Raw genomic sequence first — 24945 nt, 5'->3', positions numbered from 1 at the left:
AAATCAGTTTCGTACAGAAAAAGAAAATGAAAAGGCACAAATGAATATAAGAATCCAATGTAAAACACAACGTTAAAATGAAAAATGTACATCCTATATCGGCTCCTTGCATGACTTCCGATTATGGCTCCCCAGCTTATCACATCTCCCGCACCTTATTTGCTTAAGTTTCTCACCCCTTGATGGGATCCTATTCTTTTTCGGCCTTCCGGGTGGTCTTTTCACAATTGGCGGGTATATAGTGAAGTCCATGGGATCAAAAGACGGCTTCTCCACCGATGGTATAGGGAATATGGCACCCGAATACGCTCCACGATATGTCTGTACATGAAAGTAATGTTCCACACAATCATTGAGATTGTAGCGGCTCTTCTGAATGGCAACAACAGCATGGTCACATGGGAATCCGTTAATTTGCCATTTGAAGCACGAACATGTACGCCTCGCAACATCAACAGTGACAGATGGTATCGAATGAACTTCAAACACATTCTCATTGGCTTTGCTAACTTGCCAAGACCTGCTGTGATTGAACGAATCCATAAGCCTTGCTTCAAATGTAGGACAAATAAGCTCATTCCATTTGTTTGCTTGGTCACGCCGTGCAGACATTTGCCGCATCAACTGAGTACGAATTGTGTCCACCATTTGAGTGATAGGAAGATTACGCACTTCTTTAATCCAGTTATTAAATGACTCCGCCGCATTGGAAGTCATCTCCCCATAACGCATGCCCCTGCACAATATCACAAACATTTTACACCCCGAAAGTTAACAGGTTTGAACACTCACGTTGACTGATGTGAACATTAACACCAATCGCAGTGGACATTAACATCAACTTACACGATGCACAGATGTGAACACTAACATCAACTTAAATGACAGAATGATGTGAATGTTAACAACAGCAAAATATGACAACTTGTTTGAACATTCACATCATTCAAATGAGTCATTGCTATCAGATGTGAACATTCACATCGCTGACATTGAACGTGAAACACAATTGGAAGATTTTACAAATCGTAACTGATAATTCACATCGCTACCATTTTGGCTTGCCCAATGGAACACTTTATGAAACTGTTATTACCTGAAGTATGAATTTGCCCAGTGCTCAGGTGCCAAGTCCTTGAAGAAATCATGTGCTCGTTGTTTACCCTCCTCTTTTAATTTTGCAAGCTTTTCATGGAACCCTACCACAGTTGGCTCATAAGCACAATCACCCAAACTACTTACTAGGTGATCCCTGAAGCCATTATCAATTCCTTTCATCCGGTCTCTTAAATTGCTCTTCAAGTGTTGTAAGCAATAACCGTGATGAGCCGATGGGAACACCTTCGGCATAGCTTCTAACAGGCCAAGATTACGATCCGAAATAAAAGTAATCTGCCGGTTACCATCAACAACCTTCCCAAGTTCATGCAAGAACCACGACCAATTCGCCGTGGTCTCCGAATCAACAACCGTAAATGCAACAGGAAACAGACCTACAACACAACACCCATCAATAATTCAGCAATTGATAATGTGAACATTCACATTAACACCCATCAATAATTCATTTTTGATTGTTCAGCAACTGATAATATGACCAATCACAGTAATGCTCATTAACAGATCAACTGACAGTAGTATACACTGATGTGAATGTGAATGTTCACATAACTATCATTAGCAGGCACAGATGTACAATACTGTGAATGGATCAATGTAAAATAATGTGAATGTTCACATTACAGGCATCAGCAGACACAGATGTGAACATTCACATCAGTGCATACTAATGTCAATGTTCACAGTGCTTATAATTTCTCCATCACTCATTTGTCCATACTATGCATGTCAATGTGAATATTGACATGAATATAGAGGTAAAAAAATTACTAACCATTGTTTCCGTCTTTTGCCGTTGCCGTCAGTAGCTGACCTTTGTACTTTCCTTTGAGGAATGTTCCATCCAAGAATAATAAAGGCCGACAAGAATTGAACCCAGAAATACACGCAGCGAATGACACAAAGAAACGACGAAACTGTTGACTACTCGCATCATAGTCAATATTGACATAACTCCCCGGATTGTACCGCATCACCGCATCCGAATACCACCGCAGCTGGTCAAACGATAATGAGTGATCTCCATGAATACTAGCCTTTGCTTTCTCCACAGCCAACCATACGACGTGGTAACTCACATCTAGCCCATAATCCCTCTTCAAAATAGTAACAACATCACACGGCCGAGTCAACGGCTTGTCCCTCACAATTTCAGATATGGTACTCGACACCAAATCCGAACTAACTCGTGGATTCTTCGATGTTCGGACATCCGTACCACACGTATGCACATCACTAAAACTCTTGATGTAGAAAAAATCATTTGCTCGTTGTGCTCTACAATGTATAGCCCACAAGCAGCCCCTCTCCTCCCGCATCGCACACACAGCAGTAACTCTTGTTGTCTCGTTCTTCACATATGTAAACTGAAACCCACATTGGATGGCGTACTTACATAAAACGTCACGAAATTCTTGTGCACCTCCAACAAACCGTTGTCCCACATGCGTAATACCATTTGCCCAAGAGACTGACAACAACACCTTCTCGTTATGGTGGCAAAATCTTCGTAATGCATCAATTTCTTCCTCAACCCCCACTCGCACCAATCCCAAACTAGTCGACTGAACAATACCACTTTTCAACTCAACCACAACTTCTACATGTTGTACCCCCATTGATTTAGCAAGCAGTAACATGTTCTGAAATTCTTCCTCATTGTCCAAATCACACTTCCTAATCCCAGGTAGTTTATAGAACAGTGAAATAGAACCAGCAGACAACTCATCCCATTTCTCACACAAACACTCCACCAAACGAGAATAACACATTGCGCGGGCAACATTTATTACAGTTGTACTGCAACCATATGTACACACCAACAGCATAAAGGTATCCATCTCCTATAAAAACACAAAAACGACAACAATGAACATTAATATAAATCAATATGAAAATTCACTTTGTGCAGAAAATGGATGAGAACGCGTACAGCCGAAGTGCTAAATCCATGCTTCAGAATACGAAGATGTGAACATTCACATTGTTGTTAACAACATGTCAACATTAAGGAAACATCAAAGTAAAATGACAAAATCAACAATCTTCACATCATATTCGCGCGATGTGAACATTTACATTGAAACAGACACTCTAAATTATATGACACACACAGAGCCTCATTCAGCAAACATCAATTTCAAATGAGAACATCCACATTCTTCACATAATCCACATTAACAAATTGTTAACATCCACATTGACCTATATACTGATAATCAAATCATCTACAGAGATCCTCATTACGCATGCGTCCAAGTAAAATGAGAACTACACATTTAATCAAAATCGACATCAAAAATCACATTGTGCAAATAATCAAAAATTACTACGTGTACAGTTCAGGTGCTAAATCCATAATTCACAAATACAAAGATGTGAACATTCACATTTATATTAACAAGATGCCAAAATTGCAAACATCAAAGTAAAAATGAGAACACCAACAAACTTCACATAATATTAACAAAATCTGAACATTTACATTGAAACATACACTCTGAATTATATCACACACACAGAGCCTCATTAAGTAAACATCAATTTAAAATGAGAACATCCACATTCTTCACATAATCCACATTAGCAAAATGTCAACATTCACATTGCCATATATACTGATAATCAAATCATATACACAGATCCTCATGACGCATACAACTAACTAAAATGAGAACTAACACTGTTCTTCACATAATATGAATGTACTCCCCTCCACAGGACGACGTAAGAAGCATATAATTGAAAAGCCAGCGCATCCAATTCACATCAATCCAAAAACAGAGCATCTGCTTCATCATACAAATGAACTGAACATTTATTCACAATCAAATTGATACTAACCTCAACCATGCAATCCTACAATCCTCCAGAAAGTCGAACACAACTGATTCGAACTACTTAAAGCTCGGAAAATGTGACAGCCGAACAGCTACCTCTTCGTCATCTTCAGTCGCAAACCACAGAACCAGAACCAGACTAGAACACCAACAATGAAACCCTAGCACCACCAATCCTTCGAACGAGTATGCAAAACATAAACGTATCTCTTGGAATTGGATTGATGAAGAGAAACGTAAAATGGAAACTGCCAAACTGAATCACCGAGGAAACGGCCACGTAAACAGGCACATAATATGTAAATGCGTATAACACTGTACACATACATATATATATATGGGGGCAAAATAGTCCAGTAAAATATGTTAAATTAGGAAAATGGACCTTATGGAATAAAAAGAAAAGTTGATGGGACTAATCAGGTTATCATATTCTTTTGTGGACCTAATGGGTTATAACAACTCTAGAATGGATTTATCAATAAAAATCTCATTTTTTTTAATCGAGTTTTGAAAAGAGTTTAGTTATGTGTTTGGTTATGAGTTTTGAAAATAATTTTTAAATTGAATTTTGAGTTACGATTTAAATGTAAAGTTGTATTTTGAGTTTAAAATATTAAAAAATTAAAATATTTACAAAATAAAATAAAATATTTAAAATTAAAAAATAGTTAAATAGTAATTATACATTTAAAATAAAAAATAAAATTTTCTTAAACATTTTTTAAAAATAGATCTAAAAAATTTCAAAAAACTCAAAACTCAAAATACAACTCAAAACTCTTTTCAAAACTTAAAACTCTTTTCAAAATTCTTCTCAAAACTATTTTCGAAATTGATAACCAAACAAACTTTCTCTTTTCAAAACTCAATTCACAACTCCACATCTAAATCACAATTTCACATTCAAATAATAACTAAACCAAAAGCATCCTATATTTTTATGTGGTGCAAATTTTTTGTACATATGATACAAGTTCTTCATATACATTGTTCTAGTCATTTCTGTACGTCAAAATTATCATTAAAAAAATTCATTAATTTTGTAATTATTTTCCTACTGTCCTATTAAAATGTAATTTCTTTGGTTAGGAATGTCTCACGCGTGCTTTTTATGCTTAGCCTAGTAAATACACCATTTTATGATTCCTATTTGGAAAGATGACTTTGGATTAAAATAGTTAATAAAGATTAAATAAATTAAAATAATTAATAAAATAAAATGTCATATTTAAATCATAATTTTTTTATTTTTTTTCTCATAATTATCAAATCAATTATAAAAAAAAATCAATCAACTTCCCCAATATAACTTTTTAACCAAACTAAAATAATTAAAATTTTTAAAAACTAATTAAAATAGTCAACTCTTCAAATGATGTCTTAGTCAACTTATACGAAGCTTTCTCTCTCTAGTACAAATCATTTTTAACCTTTCAACTCTATGACAATGATTGTTCAAATGTTTTACCAAACACTATGTACGAACACGAAATAATATATCTTGTATAATTCTATTGATCAAGTCTTCACTTATTCAAACGTTGTCGTCTTATCATTTAAAAACACAAACGTGAGCTAGCCGGCGGGTGTGTGCCGGAAATTCCTCCAATACTTAAGTCAGCAAGTAGACAATAGACAAAAAACTCAGTGTATTCAGGAATAAGAATTGCAATACCTGAAAATAGGTGCTGTCATGAGCTTTTATAGATTTCGCGTGGCACAATCCTAATAAGACTCTATTTCTCCTTAGTAGAGTACTCCTATGAGTCACTTTCCCAAAGGATAATACTTATTCCTGGGATACCTCCTCATTGCCAGCCAAGTGAAATGGCCAGAACTCTTTGCTCAGTTATTGCTGCGCTCAACTGAGCTATATTGCTTTGTTCTACTTCTAGCCAAACCATACTAAAGGGCTGTTTGGGGTGTCCTAAATAAGTACACTTTTTATCTTTTTGGACTAAAAAGTTGAGGAAAAAAATATGAATGTTTGGGTTAACTTTTTGACTTTTTATAGAAAAATGTGTTTTAAAAAATTGTATAAATTAGTGTGTAGGGGAAAATTAGTATTGGGAGTTGTGCAGCCGTAATTTTTTACTTTTAGTGAATAGTGATAACTTTTTAACTTTTTGAGTAATTTTTTGACTTTTTAACTTCTTTTACACTTCCCAAACTTGGCCTAAACCTGACCAAAGAATGGCGCTTTGCCAAGCTACAGCTAGCTCGGCCTTCTCCACTGAAGTTGCCTCGGTTTGCTTACTGACCGTGCATAAATAGCTAAGTCCATGTCCAGACAACCATCTATGACCGGCCCAACACAAGTTCAACCCAAAACCGAGTTACACAAGCTCATATCTCAGCCCATTAAGCCCAATTTGTCTATAAAATTACCCTCTCAATTATGATAGTGTTTAGTTGACTGAAATTAAATAAAAAAACAGATGATTAATTTATTAAAATGTCTGTTTTTATGTTTAGTTAATTAAAATTATAATAATAAATATATTATTAATAAAATTATTAATTATCATTTTGTAAAAAAAATTAAAGAATGATCATTTAGGCACCGTTTGGCATTGGCTTTTTTAGTTGACTTTTTTAGCTTGGGACTAAAAAATTCATTTGGTTTAGCATTTTTTTTTGCCAAACTAAGTTAGCCAAACAAAGGCTTAGTGTCATCTCACCCTACCTTTATGTATAGTTATTTTTTCACTTTAATCATTAAATCTTATTATATTTTCATTTTGACTCTTCATATTTTAAATTATTCTTATTTTTTTCCTAAAATTAGTTTCTGTTCAATTTTAGATAGAGAATATCATGTTAATTATTACATAACATAAAAAATATATTATTATATTAGGGTTTGACTTTGTATTAGAGGTGTGAGTTATATATATATATATAATAAAATATTTATATGTCATGTGACTGTCAATGTGTTATTTTCTGTCTAATTTTAGACATAAATTAACTTTTAGAATAAATTAAGAAAAACTTGAAATATGAAGGGCTAAAGTGAAAAAAAAAAAAAAAAAAAACTTGAAGTGATAAAGTAAAAAAATGACTATATATAAAGGGTGCAAAGTGTAATTTATTTATTTTTTCTTTTTCTTTTTTTCTTTTTTTGATTAGCCAGAAGGACTAATTTTATTACTCAGTATATTGAAATACATCAAGAATAATAATTAAAAAAAAAACTTCATCATTAAGCGCCATATCCAATTATGTTGATACATCTCAACCAATCACAAACAAAATATGAGTTCAAAAAAAAAAAAAAAAAATCACAAACAAAATATACCCCAAAACATCATTAAAAAGGAGAACAAATAATTAAAAAGATACCTAAGAATTTTCAACTTTTTTAGGTATTTTTCTATGTATTTTTCAACTATAAGCCCAATGTGAGAAACTACAAGGGTAGTTGGAAAAAGATGCCTACACCTTATTCATTAACCCAATGCAGCAATGATAGAGGGTCTGAATTTTTCTGGCTCGAATTGACCAAAACGACGTCGTTTTAGACACAAAACAACACAAAACGACGTCGTTTTGGTCAATTCGAGCCATTTGAGCCGCGAATGTGAGAAACTACAAGAGTAGTTGGAAAATTTATTTGGACCCATTGTGAGAAACTTCAAGGGTTGTTGAAAATTTTTTTGGACCCATTGTGAGGAACTACAAGGTGTTGGAAATGGTAGAAAAATTCTGGGTAAAATTAGAATTTTTTCTCAAGTTTGGTCTATTTTTTAGGTGGACCCCGAGAGTCGATTTACTCGGGTCAAAGTGGTAACGCGTTCTATGTCGTGTTGTGATTCACGTGGTATATTTGGTTGCTCAAAACCATTACCGAGTGAATGGGAAATTGAAGCCAAAGTGTGCTCCACGGAAATGGAGTTTTGGTAGAAATTCCTTAAGGTTGTAAATTGGCTTGTCCCACATTGATTTGGTGGGAAGTTTTGAAAGGGTTTATAAGGCTTGGGTGAGATACTTGGGGTGTGCCCCAAGGGGTACCCAAGTGTTTTAGAGGGAGAGGTTATGGGCTAGACCCATTGGACCCAAAAATCACCACATGCGCGCCGCCGTCGTTTGTCCGGGCAGGCTGGGCTGGGCGCGTGGTGTGTGGTTGGGCTTGTTTAGCCAAAAATATTTGAATTTAATTTTATTTTTGGTAAAATAAAATCCAGAATTCAAATTAAACTGATTTGGATTTTCTGTGCATCCAAACAGGGCCCTTTCCGTTTTCAAACAGAAATAAACTAGTTTGGAATTAGTGCACACCCAAACAGGGCCCTTTCCCTTTTTTGCTATCTGTTTGAATTATTAACAGATTCAAATCTGTTTGAATTCAAAACCAACAGGTATCATACCTGTTCAATTTAAAACCAAGAGCCACCTTTACATCTATAAATAGGACCACCCTCATTTGATGTTATTTTTTCAGAAATTTCGTATTTCACCTCTGCTTATTCTATTCTTCATTTTGTTGCATTTTATTTCTGAAATAAAGAGTGTAAACACTTAGTGTGTTCGTAAGGCAAACAATTTGTAGTGCTGCTATTGTTTGTGGTACATAATTTCATCCTAGGAGATAGACGTCCAAATTCTGAAAGTACTGTGGAGAGGACGAATATGTCTTAAGGACACAGTGTCAAACACTGGACTTGATCAGAAAATAATTCGAAGAAATTAAATCAAGTAAGTTATTTAATTTATTTTCAGTGTTGTTTTTATTTATTAAATCAGATTTAAATTTTGTTTTTATAACAAAATAAAATCTGTTATTTATTTATTTATTTATTATTTCGAGTTTGATTTTTATAATCAAACAAATTCTCTCATTTTCTTTATTTCTTTAAATTCTAATTGTTGTTGTGTACACCATAGAATTAAATTTTTTAAATACAGTGAAGATTGTCCAACACAAGGATTGTTGAAAAAAATATTTGGTAGTCCAAGGGCATCATCTGTCAATATTATTTCTCACTAATCACTAAATGAGTCTTCTGTTATTCTCCCATGACCAAATACAAAATTGTAAGTCTTATTATTTCCACCAATCACAATACACCTGAGACATCAAGTAGCCATGTCTGAGGACTACCAAATAACTTCTCAAGTAGTTACATTCCTATGAAGAAAATTCAATACAGACCATTTCCTTTTACTTTTCTACAAGCTATTTCAAATGATCGGTGATTGAAAACAGAAACAAAATGGGAGTTGATGGAAAAATTATGAGAGCCGCTATTCTCCTTCTACTTTGTTCCAAATACATTCTCTTTTTTGTCCTTATTATACATACATGAGAGTATATTTGGAACAAAGTAGAGTAGAAATAATAACTATGTATAATAAGGACAAAAAAATGAGTGTATTGGAGATAGCAGCTCCCAAAATTATTCAGTGAATAAATATATGTGGTGCTTTAATTAAATTTAATTGATTTAAATAGTGAGATTTATTGTTTTTTTAGAAGACAAAACAATGTGAAGTATTGCTCTAAAATTATTAAATAATTTATTTAACTTGATGATTGGAGCTGAGGTTGGTTAGAATTATTATTATTATTATTATTTATCAGAGAAAATGACAATATAAAAGAGTAGCTGTATCACTAGGCCCTGGTTTGGTAAACTTTTCAGGCTAAATAATCACAAAAAGACGACGACAACAACAACAAAAATCAAAAAAGCCCACAAAAAATTTGTCATTTTAAAGCTAAAAAGCTAAAAAAGGCAAACAAAAAAACCAAACAAACAAAAAAATTTCAAGCTAAAAAAGTTTTAAAAAACTAAAAAACCAGCTAAGAATGTCATTACCAAATGACCCCTAAGATCATTTTGAGGATGGATAGGCAACATATCCACAAAAATGGAGAACCGACCAATCCCTTCTTTAATAGGGTTGGTTAATCAGTTTTGACAATACATTAATTTGGTTGATCCGTTTGGCAATAAATTTTTTAGTTTACCTTTTAGCTTTTTTTGATTTTTTTAGCCTTTGGCTCTCTTGTTTGTTTGGTTTTTTTGTTGGCTTTTTGGCTTTTTTGCATTGGAAATGATGTTTTCAAAAATGAAATGACAAAATTGCCTTTCACTTGGAAATGATGCTTTTTTGACTTTTTGTTTGTATATGGGTCAGTTTGGTAATTTTGTATGCCAACTCAAGTGTTTTAGCATTTTATGATTTTGTAGTTTTTTTTTTTTTTGTCCATACGTGATTATTTAGCCCCAAAACAAATACTAAACCGGGGCTAAGTCTTAAAAAGAGTCATATCATATTGGTTTGGCTCTTAAGTTAGATTCTATCTAACTCAAATTAACTCTGATATTGAAACTTTTACATATTTTACATAATTTTTATTTATGTTAAGATATCTTCTTATAATTGGTGAAAAACAAATATTAAGAGTAATGTTTCAGAAATATTTTACTTGTTAAGTAACTGAAATTGAATTTCTCAATATCAATGGCAGAAGTACATTGCAGGGTAGGGGTGGCATGGCACCCCTCCTCTTTTGTAATCTTCCTATATGTGATATATAATTTATTACATATTTTAGGAAACTTCAATTTTACTTACACCTTTTGATCTAAGAATATTTTAGGGGCCTGTTTGAAAAGTTGTGAATTTCAAATTAAAAGGTTTGTGATTTAATTAATAGAAAACAATGAAAGAAGATATGTTAGCATAGCATATGTCTAAATTTGAGTTATTGTTGGAATGAGTAAACTCATCTCTCTTAAATTGAAGACTACATATTTCGAAACAAAACTTAAAACTTCTATAAGGCCTTAACTAAGGAGAAAATATGTTATACGTCAGCCTTATATCTTACTTGGTATGCCATTGCAATCTTATTGGTCATGTAACAATTATTATTTTCTATTTTTTGTCTTACGTTTCACATAAAACAATTACTTATTATGTTATGGGCACACAATCACGTGGTAGGACAGACATACAAGATATGTTCTCTTAACTTAAGGGATTGTGAGTCCCAACCACTTTTTTAGGTCAATTTAACTTATAAACTCTAATTCACTTGGACTTCATCTAACAAGTGGAATAAATATTTAGTGTAACAGTTATATCATATCAAAAAATATACACAAATAAAATTTGGTGAGCATCCTTCATCTCTCATTAACCAAATCATTTAATCCCCACTAGTAACATAAATTTTTTCATTTATTAGCGATACTATTTCATAATATTAATTGGCTTAATAAGTTAATAAGATAAAATGTCACATTTAAATCATATTTTTTCTCATAAAAGTTAAAAAAATTTAACAAACTAACTTTTTAGTCCTAAGTTAAAAAAATTTCAACTCCAAAAAGTCAACTAAATTTTTTTTTGCCAAACGGCAACTAAATGTCTAATTCTTATCAATTTATGGTTTCAATAGTTTAGTTTTGTAGGTTGATAGATGTGGAATAAACTTATCATACTTTCTTTAAAAAAATATTTTTTATATTTTTTGAATAGTTAAAAATTAGTTCCACTATTTTGAAAGAGAAATGTTAGAGACCTACAATTTGAACTCTTAAATTTACCCATAATGATGTGGCAAGGGAGATGAGCCCTACACAATTAAGTGTGTAGCAAATCAAAAGTTGACATATATCCTGTCATATCATTGTAGTTCAAATTGTAAGAAATTTTTTGTGATTCTTTTAAACATTTTTCATTTTGAAATTATGGAATTTTTCATGTGCCAACATATTCATATATGGGGGGCTGTATTTTGTCTCTTATACTAAATCCCACCCCTATTTTGTGAATCTATAACCTATTTATTTATTTATTTATTAATTTTCCTATGATGGAGAAACATTTTGGGGATTCTATTTCTTGGATTTTTGGGCTCTTTCAAATTCCAGCAATAAAATGAAAATCTTTTTTTTATCAACAAAAAAAATGAACTTTAATGATAGAACACTAGTAAACAAATACAACGATATACATCAATAAAGGGACAAGTGCAAAGAGCATAACAACGTAACATATCCAACCCAAATATGTTAGCACCACTAATGCATGTCCAATCATATACTGGTATGACGGTGAGTTGGTGAGAAACCAACCACAGAAAAGAAGCAAGGAAATAAAAGACAAGAAAAATGACAAAAGCAAGTCTTCAATCCACCCAAAACCAGCACTTCTCACTCCCACAAAAGCAGCAGAACAGCCCCAAAACAGAGCAGACCTTCACCTACCTTCAAGGTTTTAAAAAACGACCGCAACCGTTGCGTAACACCGTTAGGTAACGGTTGTGGTGGTTACCGCCACCCGTTACGTCCGTTTTTGCAGTGTAATTGAGATTCACAGGTGTGTCGCTCGTAGCGGCCGTAATGGCCTGTTACACACTATTACGTAACAATTCCGAACTGCTTGTTTTGAAAAAATACACGAAAAAAAGCTGAAAAATGAGGGAAGAGGGATAGAGAGAAGAGGAAAGATAAAGGGAGAAGATGGAGGAGCAAGAGATAGAGAGAGAAAAAAGGAGAGATGAAGAACATGTTATTGATTTGTTAAAGCTGTAAGACCTATGTTATTCTATTCAGTTGCTATCACTCAACCATTTTGTTTGTGTGTGTCTATCTATATATTGTTTGAAAATAATAATAATAATAATAATAATAATAATAATAATAATAATAATAAGTGTGGTCATTTTCTATTTAGTTTGGTTAATATATATATATATATATATATATATATATTTAGGCTCTTATTTATTCTCTTACTTTTGTCATTGTTTATCTTATATATAATAGTTAGTGATTGATTTTTTTATATAATATAAAGCCATTAATATTAATTATTAAAATAAAATGTAAAAAACTCAGTTTATAATGATTTAAAAATATGAAATATATTAGATCATACTTAAAAATTTACAAAAATTGATCAATATTTATTTTAAACCCAATAAATATGATCATGGAAAAAAAAATATGCGTATCGGTAAGTTTTTTTCAAATTGTGCGAAAAATAAAAAAAATCACGATTCCCGTTACCACAACCGTTACGCTACGGCCTTTACATCTCACAACCGCAACCGCGCTACCGCCACCATTGTGGCGACCGCAACCGCTTTTCAAAATCTTGCCTACCTTGGTTAAGGAGTACATCAATCACATAAGCAGCAGCCATTTCCCACTTCACCTATAGTCGTGATAATGTATACAACAGCTGGCTAACTGAAGTTCCGCTTAACTCCGGTTTCAAACACGCCCAAAACAATATGCAATACTTCATAAAATCCAAGAACTCAACCCAGTTAGGTAAATCAATGGTTGTAGAAGATGAGAATCTAGATTGGGGAACAAGAGATTTTACATATGCAATTGGTAATGAAAGTAATTAACTTCTTGGGTTTGCTAACATAAGCCCTCTTGGTGAAGTTTTTTTTTTTTTTTTGATCGGCAAAAAAGAGGCTTTATTGATGGAATAAAACAAGTACAAGGTACAAGACAGATTACATCAATAAAGAAAAGGGTAGTGCAAAAGTATCACAATGAGCTAAATGATCCCAACTAGGTTGGCACCACAAAATTCATCCTATCATTTGCTAGCACCCCAAAGTTGGTGAGAGACCAACGCAGACACACCAAAGAGCACCAATACAGACCAAAATACAAAATTGAAACACAACCCAGACTCGGCCTCATTTTGAAGGCCTTGAGCTCCTATTGCTAGCTAATTGAAACACAGCCCTCTTGGTGAAGTTGTTGTAATCATTTGCTTCTATCTCATCCAATGGCACCGTTTGGTGTATCTGTTAAAACAGGTTATAAATTATAATTTAACAGATTATAAATTATGACTTTAATCAAAAATTATTAATCTGTATGTTGTAACTGTTGAATTATAGATTTAAATTGCTGAGTAGTATTTGTTAAGTAAGCTGTGAAGTAGCTTTTTCAATTAACTTTTATTTTTTGTTATTCACTACTTGTCTACATTTCTCATAAAAAATAATAATAATAATTTATAATTCATTTGAGTCTTTTTCAATTTTTAAAAAAATAAAAAAAATCTAAGAGTATCACCGTAAATTAACATGTCCATAGTAAAAGTTGATAATCAAAAGTAAGGGATGAGCATCTTCTCAAAATTATTTTTTTTGAGTTAAAATAAGTTGTTAGATTCAGAAACGGTTTGAAATAAGTTTAATCAAATCGTCCAAATATCTGGCTATACAACAGTAAAGATGCCCACACCTGAAACTAGTGGCGGAGGCACCTTAGGCCCAGGGAGTCACGTGCCCCCCCTCTCTCCCTCGGGTTTTGGGAATTTTTTTTTTTAAAACATAAAGAAAATATTTTAAATAAAAAATTTATAAAAATATTATTTAAAGTAAAATGCCAATGACATTTTAAAATTACGAGAATAATAATGATTATTTTAATTGAAAATAAAGAGATTATGATAAGTCATAATGTCTATCACTATTGATATGCAAACATAATTAATTTCAATGAATATATGAACTTTATTAGATTGTTAGTTACATTTGACATATGGAGTTTATCCTCTATGTTTTTTTTCCATTCATAACTAAAAGGACCACTATATAAATTATAATCAAGCAACACATCTTCAATTATAAAAAAAAAAAAAAAAAAATTACAATAGATCATAATTAATATCAGAATGAGTCATAACTAACTATTACTTGATATATAGTCATAAGCAAAATAACAACCACAAAAAAGTTATACTAAATTATATCTAACACTATAATCTATTATAACTAAAGACTACAAAGATCATAATTACGACATATGATAAACATTTTTATTACAGTTTGTTTTATAAAATTTCTCTACTAAAATATATCATTTCTATCTCAACTTATCTTCCTTTTTAAATTTCCAATCCACCTATAAAATAGTTACTCCACAATATTTTTATAAAATTTAATCTTAAATCCTATAATTTAAAATTCACATTTATCTAAATGAACTCCTATTATTTAAATTTAGTAATATCTCATTATTGTATATTATAAAATTTTTTTTTAATGTTATCATTAATTTATACCGCTCTCCATTGAATTCGTGGTTACGCCACTACTTGGAAACACAATACCAACATTCAATTCACATTTAAACTGTTTTTCAGACAAACGTTCGTAAGAAAGTTTATTTGCTGGTAATTTCGTTTTCCGTTTTTTTTTTTTCACAGTTTGTTTGGCAAATTATTTTTGAAAACTTTCCTGAAAACAACTCACTTTTTAACAAACACCAAAAGGTTATGAATAACAATGGCAGCTTTCAAACCTTTTATCGTTTTTATTTCTGCAAAAAAAAAAAAGGAAAAAAAACCCCAAAAAAAAAAATTTAAATACAACCAAACAGGCTTGTTAGTGTGCTTTGGAGTGAGATTTCATGAATTGGTTCTACGACATGTTTGGTCTTTTTCTTTGTTTTTGAAAATAAAAATAATTTGAAAATCCATTGTTTTATTGTTGTATGAAAACAATTTTTTAGAATTCAAAAAAAAAGAAAAGAAGGCATTTTCTATAAAGTAGGTTATTTTTGAAAAATTTTACCCAAAACAGCTTTTGAAACAAGTTGCAAACAAATTTATGTCTTTCGGGAAGGAAAAAAAAAAAAAAGAATATAGAAAATGAAAACACAGCCAAATAGGAATTTCAGTTTGTTATGACAATCCCTGCAGTTTCTCTTCGTAGATTGACAATGCTCAGTCCGCCATGACAAACAAGAAAATTCAATGTCACAGTTTTTTGTGTTTGGGGTAGCTATATCTCTTTTTTGCCATTATATATCTTCTATTATATTCCGAAGCAATCGAGCAAAAATATAAGACTATGGCATGGTAAAATGGTAATGTGTGAATCTCATAAGATGGAATTAATTAATTTGTTGAATACTTACTGGCCATCGACTGGATGAGCTGAGCTCAGTGACTCCTTTCTCTGCCTCATCAAAGAACATCTTTGCCCTCTTAATTTTATTCTTCATGAAGTTCCTCCATTTATCTGTTACTTTTCCCGCAAATATGTCCTCGTCTGAGAGCCCTGCCTCTGCCAGTTCATCTTGTGGTAGGTGAACCCTTCCTCTTCTGGCACTGTTGCAAAACATACATAACAAGATATAAGAAGGAAAGGAAAAATAATAATAATAATAATAATAATAAAATTAAAACAGAGGGGAAAAAATTAATGAATTCGGAACTTCCAGCTATTTGATACTGCAATTAGTGACAAAAGATGATGATTTAACATATTTATTTTCATTTTCCTGTTAGGCTTCCATGGTGATTACAGATTAACTGTCATGTCTGGTTGCTGACATAACCATTACACCTAAAAGGTAGTCTACTCCCATCATTGCTAGGTCTAGCGAGGGTCCGATATATAGGAAACTCTTACTTGGATGACATTTTTTTCTCATAAATGCAATTTCGCACTCTTAAGTAAAAAAATTGAAAGAAACTTGCTCCTATCTATGAACAAACTCACTCCCAATTGAGATAGAACCTCTCAAAGTTGCAAAGGTGAGATTGGGAGTTCAACTCTCCGATGAACTAATCTAACAACTAACAATTGACTTTCATCAATAAAAAATATAAAACAATATAAAAGAAAAACAATTCAAACTTATTCTGATACTTTCTATTTACATTATATTTAACAAAGACTATTTGTAGTTGAGAGATCAATCTCCAATAACAATTCATATTTTAACACAATATAAAAAATAAAAAAATTGTTAGAATCTATTTAATATATAAAATATAGACAAGCTCCCATAGCTGCTCCAAACTTCTATACCCCTTCTCTACCCCGCCCCTGTTCCCTCCCCCACTACATGCAACTAGGGTTTGAACCAATGACAACCCAAGTCAACCTTAACATTGTGCCAGGCCGCCCGCCTTTCCAAAATTTGTTTGTATTGCTTCTATCGCCCACTAAACCTACGAGTCAATATTACTCTTCTCTGACATCCTGAGTATGTTGGTCAATTGATTTGCAATCCCTAAAGCCAAGGCGGCGTTATAGACATTCTCTGTTGTTGCCTGCGATTCTGGTGCAATGCCCATCCCATAACTGGAACACTCATTGATCCAACAGTCCCCGCCACATAATAACAGTAGAAATATAACTCGTCAAAGTTTATCCTGACATCCTAAGGTCCATCCTCATTCCTTCAATCATGTCTTTGAATGGCTGCAAAACAACACGTTTTCTGTAATTTTGAAAGTCGTGCAAGCTAATTTAGAGAGCTAAATCCTCAAAACTATAAAACAAATTGCTATCATGGAAATTTTGATGATTAGTTCAAATTAACCAAGAAATTAGCAGAATAGCTAGCCAGTCCTTTCTAGTAATTTTTTGGCTTTTTGGTTAAAATATGTGGTAAAAAAAAAATGTTTGGGATGACTTTTTGACTTTTTTACGAAAAGATATGCAAAAAGTAGAGAGAAAATTGAGTATTTGACTTTTTTATATAAATTGTTCGCTTTTTAATTTTTTTTAATAATTTTTTAACTTTTAAGCTAAAACAGTCGCTTGTCAAACGAGGCCTTAACGCATGATTTCTATTTATCTACTAAAATGAAACGCTAGTGTATCGAGGGATAGCAAAAGCTACAAAGAGGGTGCAGCTCTCATAAATATGCCTCTGAACCCATTTCCGAAATTCAATTAAGGGCTTTAGAGGATTTCTGAAAACCTAAAAGTATGGGCACGGATACGGATACGGACACGTGACATGACATGAGCACATTGACATATAAATTTTAAAATATATTTTTTTTTATCGGTAAAAGAAAAGACTTTATTGATGATAAAAATACATAGTATGAAAAAAAATTTATTCTCCTTTGAATTTTAAAATTTTTTAAAATATATGACACTACACGTGAGAGAAATGTGCAAAATGTATAACTTTTCTTATTTAATTTAAAATAATAATTTTTAAAGTCCAAATAAGGAGAATAGGTATAAATTTATTTTATTTTTTTCTTTTCTTTTATTTTATCAGTAGAATCTAAGTTATTTTATTTAAATTTGTAATGTATTCCATGTACGTCTAAACAATAGACACATGTTTCCAAGTGTGAAGCATGTAAGAGTTTAGAAAATTTTAAAAACAAATTGGACAAGTTTAGACTTGTGTCAAGTAGGTGTTGAGAAGTATCCAAGAAGTGTCAATGTGTTGCACGACACGACAACTTTTAAGAAGTGTTTGTGCTACGTAGTTGAAAACAATATATAGATGTAAGATTAGAACTAACAAGAACTTATTGGTTGTTAGAGTTGTTTCGCATAAGGACCCAGAGATCGTATGGATAAATTATGCAAAAACTAACCTGAATATCAACAGGGAACTTTGCAACCGTATCTGACAAAGCAGCATCAAGCATATCAAAAGGACATCCTCGGAAAAGATCTTCCAGTCTTGACTCCCATCTATCTAAACCTGCAGGTGTTATATGTGACGCATTAGGCCCGTCAACAAGCTTATCAGTCCTTCTACACCACACTCTTGTGGGATATCATCACCCATGTGAGGGATGATTCTCCATGTGAAGAAAGAGTTGGCAATGTGCAAAGCCAACACAAGAGCTGGCCATGTTAGGAAGCTTTTGGCCATGTGAAGCCAACACACAAGAGAGTTGGCACAAGCTGGCCATGTGCTGGCCAGTCCCTCCATCCACCATTCTGTTAGTGTATAAATGGAGGCTGAGGGGAGGGTTTGAGAGATCATCAGAAATTAGAAAGTGAGAGCTGTGAGTTGAGTGAGTTTCATCTCCTCCTCTGTATTTGTATTTTTGCTCCATTTTAGTGATAATTCTCATTTCTGTCCGTGGATGTAGGCATTGGGCCGAACCACGTAAATATTGTGTTCTCTGTGTGTGTGAGATAAGTTTATGGGTGTCTTTGATCCTAACAAAGTGGTATCAGAGCTAAGTTGTACGTTTTTCGAAAAAACAGAGTGTTGTTTCGAAACTGCCCAGAAATCGTATTACTCGAAATTAGATTTTGAGCATACCAGGAGCAAGGGCTCGACGAGAGGAGTCCAGAAACATAAAGCAGACACCCAACGGAGGCCGGACGCGCCCTCACGCGCCCTTGGAAGTTAGCGCGTGAGTCCCAGTCTCGACACGCGCCCACACGCGCCGTTCAGGCCATCGGCGCGTGGTCCCAATCTCACCCACGCGCCCCACGCGCGCGCAAGGAGGACGACGACTGAGGGAACAGCGCGTGCCATACACGCGCCATCAACACGCGCGCGCGCCAGCCGAGTCTTCAGCTGCTGACCAAGCCGTTGACTGAGCCGCTGACGTCAGCCCGACGCCAGCCGATCCGGAGAAATAATCTGGTGCTTCTCAGGCGCACCAGATTCTGCCGATCTGAACCGTTAAAATTGTTTTGGCTTGATCGAAGCCATTTGGAGTCTGTTTTTGGTGATCCAATAGTGGTTTCCGACTATTTGGAGTATTCCGGACACATCCGTACGGTCAGATTTTGCAAATAAGTTTTCAAAAAATTGCAGTTTTTATTTTGGCAATCCGAAGTACTTTTCCGGCTAATTTGTGCAGTCCGGACTTCACAGCAAAGCCTGTTTTTCAAACAGAGATTACTTTCTGGATGATGGAGGAATCCACATCAGTTTCAGGGCCGATGATTCGGTTGAACGCTTCTAATTATGCGATATGAAAGCCGCGGATGGAGGACGTCCTGTATTGTAGAGATTTGTTTGACCCTATAGCGCTAAAGGGGGTCAAACCAGATGGAGACAAGGATGGGGACTGGATAAAAACTAACTGGAAGACTGTCGGTCAAATCAGACAGTGGATTGACCACAGTGTGTTCCACCATGTTGCCCAAGAGACAGACGCCTATGCCCTATGGATGAAATTGGAGGGCATGTACCAGTCCAAGACCGCACGGAACAAAGCCTTGATAATGAGAAGGCTTATAAACCTGAAGCTGAAGAATGGTGTGTCTGTTGCTGAACACACCAGTGAATTCCACAGCCTTGTGAACCAGCTTGCATCAATCAAAATGGAGTTGGAGGATGAGATGCAAGCATTATTATTACTCAGTTCCTTACCAGACAGCTGGGAGACGTTGGTGGTTTCTTTCAGTAATTCTGCACCCGAAGGGAAGCTGACCATGGGGATGGTCACAGACGCCTTATTCAACGAGGAGGCAAGGAAGAAAGAGATGGAAGGAGAGCAGTCTCATGCCCTTGTCACAGAAAGTAGAGGCAGAGATAGAGAAAGGGGTAGAGGTAGAGGAAAAAGTAAAAGCAGAGGGCGTTCACAGTCCAGACAGGATAACATGAGGAGGTGTTTTTACTGTGATCAAGAGGATCACGTCATAAGAGATTGCCCAGAGAAAAAGGCGGACAGACAAGCCAAAGAGAAGGCTAAGGGACACGGAGGTCCCTCAACTACAGCAGTTGCAGTGCATTCCTCTGACGATGAAGAAGTGATGCTTACAATCTCGTCAGAGTTGGAGACACCCGGCTGGATTTTGGATTCAGGGTGTACGTTCCACATATGTGCGGATAAGAAGCTTTTCTCCACTTATCGAAGAGTCAGCGGTAGCACTATCCAGATGGCCAACAACACAGTGAACAGAGTTGTCGGCATAGGGACAGTGCGGTTCCTTACTAAGGCTGGAAGAAAAGTAATTTTATCTGAGGTCCGACATGTGCCAGGAGTACGGAGGAATCTAATCTCCCTGAGTATGCTAGATCTAAAAGGAATTTGTTTCTCATCTAGTGGCGGGGTTCTTCATGTACACAGAGGTGATAGAGAAATGTTGCAAGGCAAATTGTGCAACAAACTGTATAGACTGGAAGGAGAAGTTTTGACAAAGATGAGTGTTGTCAAATGCCAGTCGAAGGGTACAAAGAGAGAACATACGCAACCAAAACGTATGATTGAGCAAGGCTTTCATCAGGAATGGCGAAAACGGTGCACGGGAACGCAAGGAGGCAGTTCAAAGGTGCACAGATCTGAGCCAGTGAAGCCAATCTTGAAGAAAGTTCAGAGCAAAGAAACCAAGTCTGTAGAGACTATGCCAGTGAAGAAGAGAGTTTCTTTTGCTTCCGTGTTAGAGACATTTTGCAACCTCTCAAAAGATGCATGGAAGGGAGGGATGCAATCTCAAGTCGCAAAGTGAGCTTTGCAATGCACTCCAATAAGGGGGTGCAAGCACTATGCACGGAGTTGCATAGTGGTAACTTGTACAGACCGGTGGAAGTTGTCTTGGCAGAAGGGCTAACTGTCAAACATCAGTACGGACGTGCAAGTGAGACAGAACCGAACATCAGGGATTGCAGCACAGACAACGGGCGTATCAGATCGCTGGGAAGTTGCTCTAAAGTGCAGAAAGCAAAGGCTGGTTGTTCAGAAATAAGCTCCGAGCAAGGAAAATTGAGGATGTTGATGTGTCAAACTCTGAAGTTTTCTATTTGCTCCCGTGTTCATCATGCAAGGAGTTGCACGGTAATGCAAGGGTATCCCGAGCAGGGGGTACAGGGCATCCAATCAGGGGGTGCTTGATACCTTGGCAGTAGGTTTTGTTGTGGATCACCTCACATGGGCTGAGGGGGTGATTTGTGGGATATCATCACCCATGTGAGGGATGATTCTCCATGTGAAGAAAGAGTTGGCAATGTGCAAAGCCAACACAAGAGCTGGCCATGTTAGGAAGCTTTTGGCCATGTGAAGCCAACACACAAGAGAGTTGGCACAAGCTGGCCATGTGCTGGCCAGCCCCTCCATCCACCATTCTGTTAGTGTATAAATGGAGGCTGAGGGGAGGGTTTGAGAGATCATCAGAAATTAGAAAGTGAGAGCTGTGAGTTGAGTGAGTTTCATCTCCTCCTCTGTATTTGTATTTTTGCTCCATTTTAGTGATAATTCTCATTTCTGTCCGTGGATGTAGGCATTGGGCCGAACCACGTAAATATTGTGTTCTCTGTGTGTGTGAGATAAGTTTCCGGGTGTCTTTGATCCTAACAACTCTATGAACCAAGACAATCATGAGAAACAAAAAAGAAGATAGACTCACCTTCTTTGCACTGAACATGCACATATGATAATGACTATTGAAATAATTTACTTTGAAAAATATAAAGCAAAATGAAATGAAAATAAAATTAAATATTCTGGTTTTTGCATCATAATGTAGAATACCCGTCTTAAATGGATCTTACAGTGGAGGCTGTCTCAGTCATTTCAGGCATCTTGACAAAAAATTTCAAAACATGCTTCAACAATTCCTAAACTGTGTAAAGCAATTAGATAATCATATGGTTGAGAGTAATAAAAACCAAACTCACTGAAAAGCCAGAAAATAATATGTGGTGAGTTTAGATTTGTGAGTGTTACCTATCATTGATTCATGATCATCAAGCAAATTTAACAGCGGCCTTCCTTTCATCATAATAATCAACTTTATTGGGAGGTCAATAATTGAACTAAAATACTTTTTTCTTGGCATCATGTACTAGAAACAATCATCTTTACCATCCCTTATCGTCTTGCTTCCACTAGAATTTCATAAAGCACATTTGGTGTGGTTGAGAACAAAAATCAAAATGATTTTTTTCTCCTGATTCAAAAATTGAGTCCCAAAATTCTAACAAAATTTTCTAATTCTTCATTTGAATTTCTCAATTCTCAAATATATATATATATATATATATAAATAGAAGGTAGAAAACAGTGGCTTAACAAAGGCACAAATTAAAAGTTGAGGTCAGAGATTCTTACATCTTAAAAGTGTGTAAGTCAGTCCATGAAAACCGCATACCAAGACAAACACGTTTGCTTTTTTTATTTTTTGATCGGCAAATATTAGTTATCAATTGTTAATTGTTAGATTAGCACCTATGAAAAAAAATCTCTCCACTCTTAGCAAAGTACCTAAATACTTGCACTCCCTTAATTCAACTCCCTTAAGGGAAATTGAACCCATGACCTCCTTAGAAGTAAGCCCTAAGAAACGTACGGTGGCCAACTAGGCCTGACCGTAAAACTTTTGCTATCTCATGAACTTGAATGTTACTTTCAAAACCCAGTGGCATGAAAATAGGCAATCATGTCTACAAAACTATCAGGTTTCATGTCACTAATCAAAATGCAAGGCAATTATTATGGTTTGTGTAACAAGATTTTAAAGTAGCATGTCTCCAACCTTAACAAGAAAACATGAGTAAACAACATCATGTGTTTCCCCCATAACACTACAAAAAATTAAAGTTTTGGAGACCAAAATTTAGGGACAAAATTATTGTTGAAGAACCAAATATTTTTGTTGCAAAAAATATTGTTATTATATTTTTAGAAATGAAAATTGCAAATTAGTGATGAATTATTATCTATTTAGGACCAAATGCTTTGTCTCAAAAAATAAACCACTTTGAGACTAAATTATTTTGTTCCTAAAAGTCTATTTATTAGCGACATTTTCAAAATTTTGTCGCTAAAAATCTTATTTTTGACTTTTCGGGACGATCTTTTAACGACTATCCTCACGATGATAGAAATTGGTCTCTAAATATTTTTTGTAACAAAATTTTCACTTTTAAAGACCAAAACATTTAGTGTTTAAAACTCTTATATCTTGTAATGTAAGTAACCATACTAATCCATATTTCATCCACATCCAAATCCAACCCAGATGTCCTCGCAATTCTCTTTCATTTTATTTGCTTTTATCCTTTGTCATTTAAATATTGCATGAAATAGCCTGCAAGCCACTTAACTAAAGTAAAATCATACCTAGTCTAGCACCTCAATTCTACTTCTAATGCAAAAAACTAAAATAAAGCAAAAACAAACTACCTAATCCCAGTTCATAGAGCCTCACCTTATATTGCCCATATAGCTCTTCGCCTCTTGGGGGTCATTAGCAGCGTTCCTGAGAAAAGGCAAAACAAAGTAAAAAAATTAACTCCTAAGAAACCTCAATTCAATTCCTTATAATTAAAGAATAAATAAATGAAGCTAACCCAAGTAAAATGTCTTGGCGTACTCAGCACAAACTTCGCCACAACGGTCATAAGCTTCACTCAACAAGCTCAAATTCCCTGGAAGAAGAACATCCGGTTTCACATCATAGTTTTCTTTAGTTTTGTGCCGCTTTTTAACAAAGAAGCCTGCTTCAAAACCACTTCATAAACCATCTGCTCTGATGAGACCGTCATTTCTCCAGTAGGGTTTTCTTTAGTTTTGTGCCGCTTATTAACCAAAGCAGCCTGCTTCAAAACCACTTCATAAACCATCTGCTCTGATGAGAGCGTCATTTCTCCAGTAGGGTTTGCTACCAAGCTTGAAAGTACATGGAATTTGCCTTTCCTCTCTAACCCTGACTCAACCAAGCATGAGTAGCTAAAATCTGCATTGGAAGAGCAATAGTTGCACTTCTGTTTCTTGCCATTCATGAGTCTACCATGACAAACCAAACTCCTATCTCTAGCAATGAATTTTGACCAATCTAAATGCCGGTTTGCTTCACGGACCGACCCAAAGAACCCAAAGCAATTAGAGACCTCAGAATTGGGGGAAACAACACATAATATAGAAACAGACATCATGAACTTGAAAGCCATGTGGTATTAGCACTATTGGAATGTTGTTCTTTTCCTTTTCTATACTACTTTTTCTTTGACTTCAATTTATAGAAGTCTATCCACTTCTAAACAAAACCCACTAACCCTTTTGAGGCAAAAGTTTAGCAAAAGCCAACAAACAAATCAACTTTCAAAGAGAACCAATTCAAGAAGAGATCTTGAGCTCTGTAGCATCAAAATAAACTTTGGAAAATGACTTGGATCCCCATAAGGAGGGCACCCCCATGACCCTCTCTCTCTGATTGACTAGTTTTTCTTCTTTTTTTTTTTTTTTCTTTTTTTCTCTTCTCCTCCAATCACCAGCCCCCACGTGTGTATGGGGTGGTGATTGGTGAGGGTCT

At 34.7% G+C, this 24945-nt stretch overlaps 1 protein-coding gene and 1 pseudogene across 1 annotated transcript; both read right to left on the bottom strand.

Moving 5' to 3' along the window:
• Positions 1-93: 93 nt before the first annotated feature.
• On the bottom strand, positions 94-3072 carry LOC145824245 (uncharacterized). The gene is made up of 6 exons (XM_082923869.1): positions 3053-3072; positions 2913-2963; positions 2516-2796; positions 1320-1493; positions 1097-1199; positions 94-736 (listed from the first exon to the last, which is right to left on the bottom strand). The coding sequence occupies exons 1-6, from the start codon at positions 3070-3072 to the stop codon at positions 94-96; spliced, it is 1272 nt and encodes a 423-aa protein (XP_082779995.1).
• Positions 3073-13405: 10333 nt separating this feature from the next.
• LOC114322632 (phytoene synthase 2, chloroplastic-like) lies at positions 13406-24565 on the bottom strand (annotated as a pseudogene).
• Between the last annotated feature and the right edge of the window lie 380 nt (positions 24566-24945).

The sequence above is a fragment of the Camellia sinensis genome, chromosome 4 (genome assembly GCF_055761805.1).
Source record: "Camellia sinensis isolate YWXY chromosome 4, ASM5576180v1, whole genome shotgun sequence".
Taxonomy (NCBI): Eukaryota; Viridiplantae; Streptophyta; class Magnoliopsida; order Ericales; family Theaceae; genus Camellia; species Camellia sinensis.
This window is presented reverse-complemented; position numbering and strand designations above follow the sequence as displayed.

Coding starts and splice junctions, on each gene's coding strand:
- LOC145824245 (XM_082923869.1), bottom strand. CDS start 3,072: ATGGATTTAGCACTTCGGCT. Junction 1,494..2,515: donor AGAATTTCGTGACGTTTTAT/GTAAGTACGCCA, acceptor GTTGTGTTGTAG/GTCTGTTTCCTGTTGCATTT. Junction 1,200..1,319: donor GTTCCCATCGGCTCATCACG/GTTATTGCTTAC, acceptor CAACTGTGGTAG/GGTTCCATGAAAAGCTTGCA.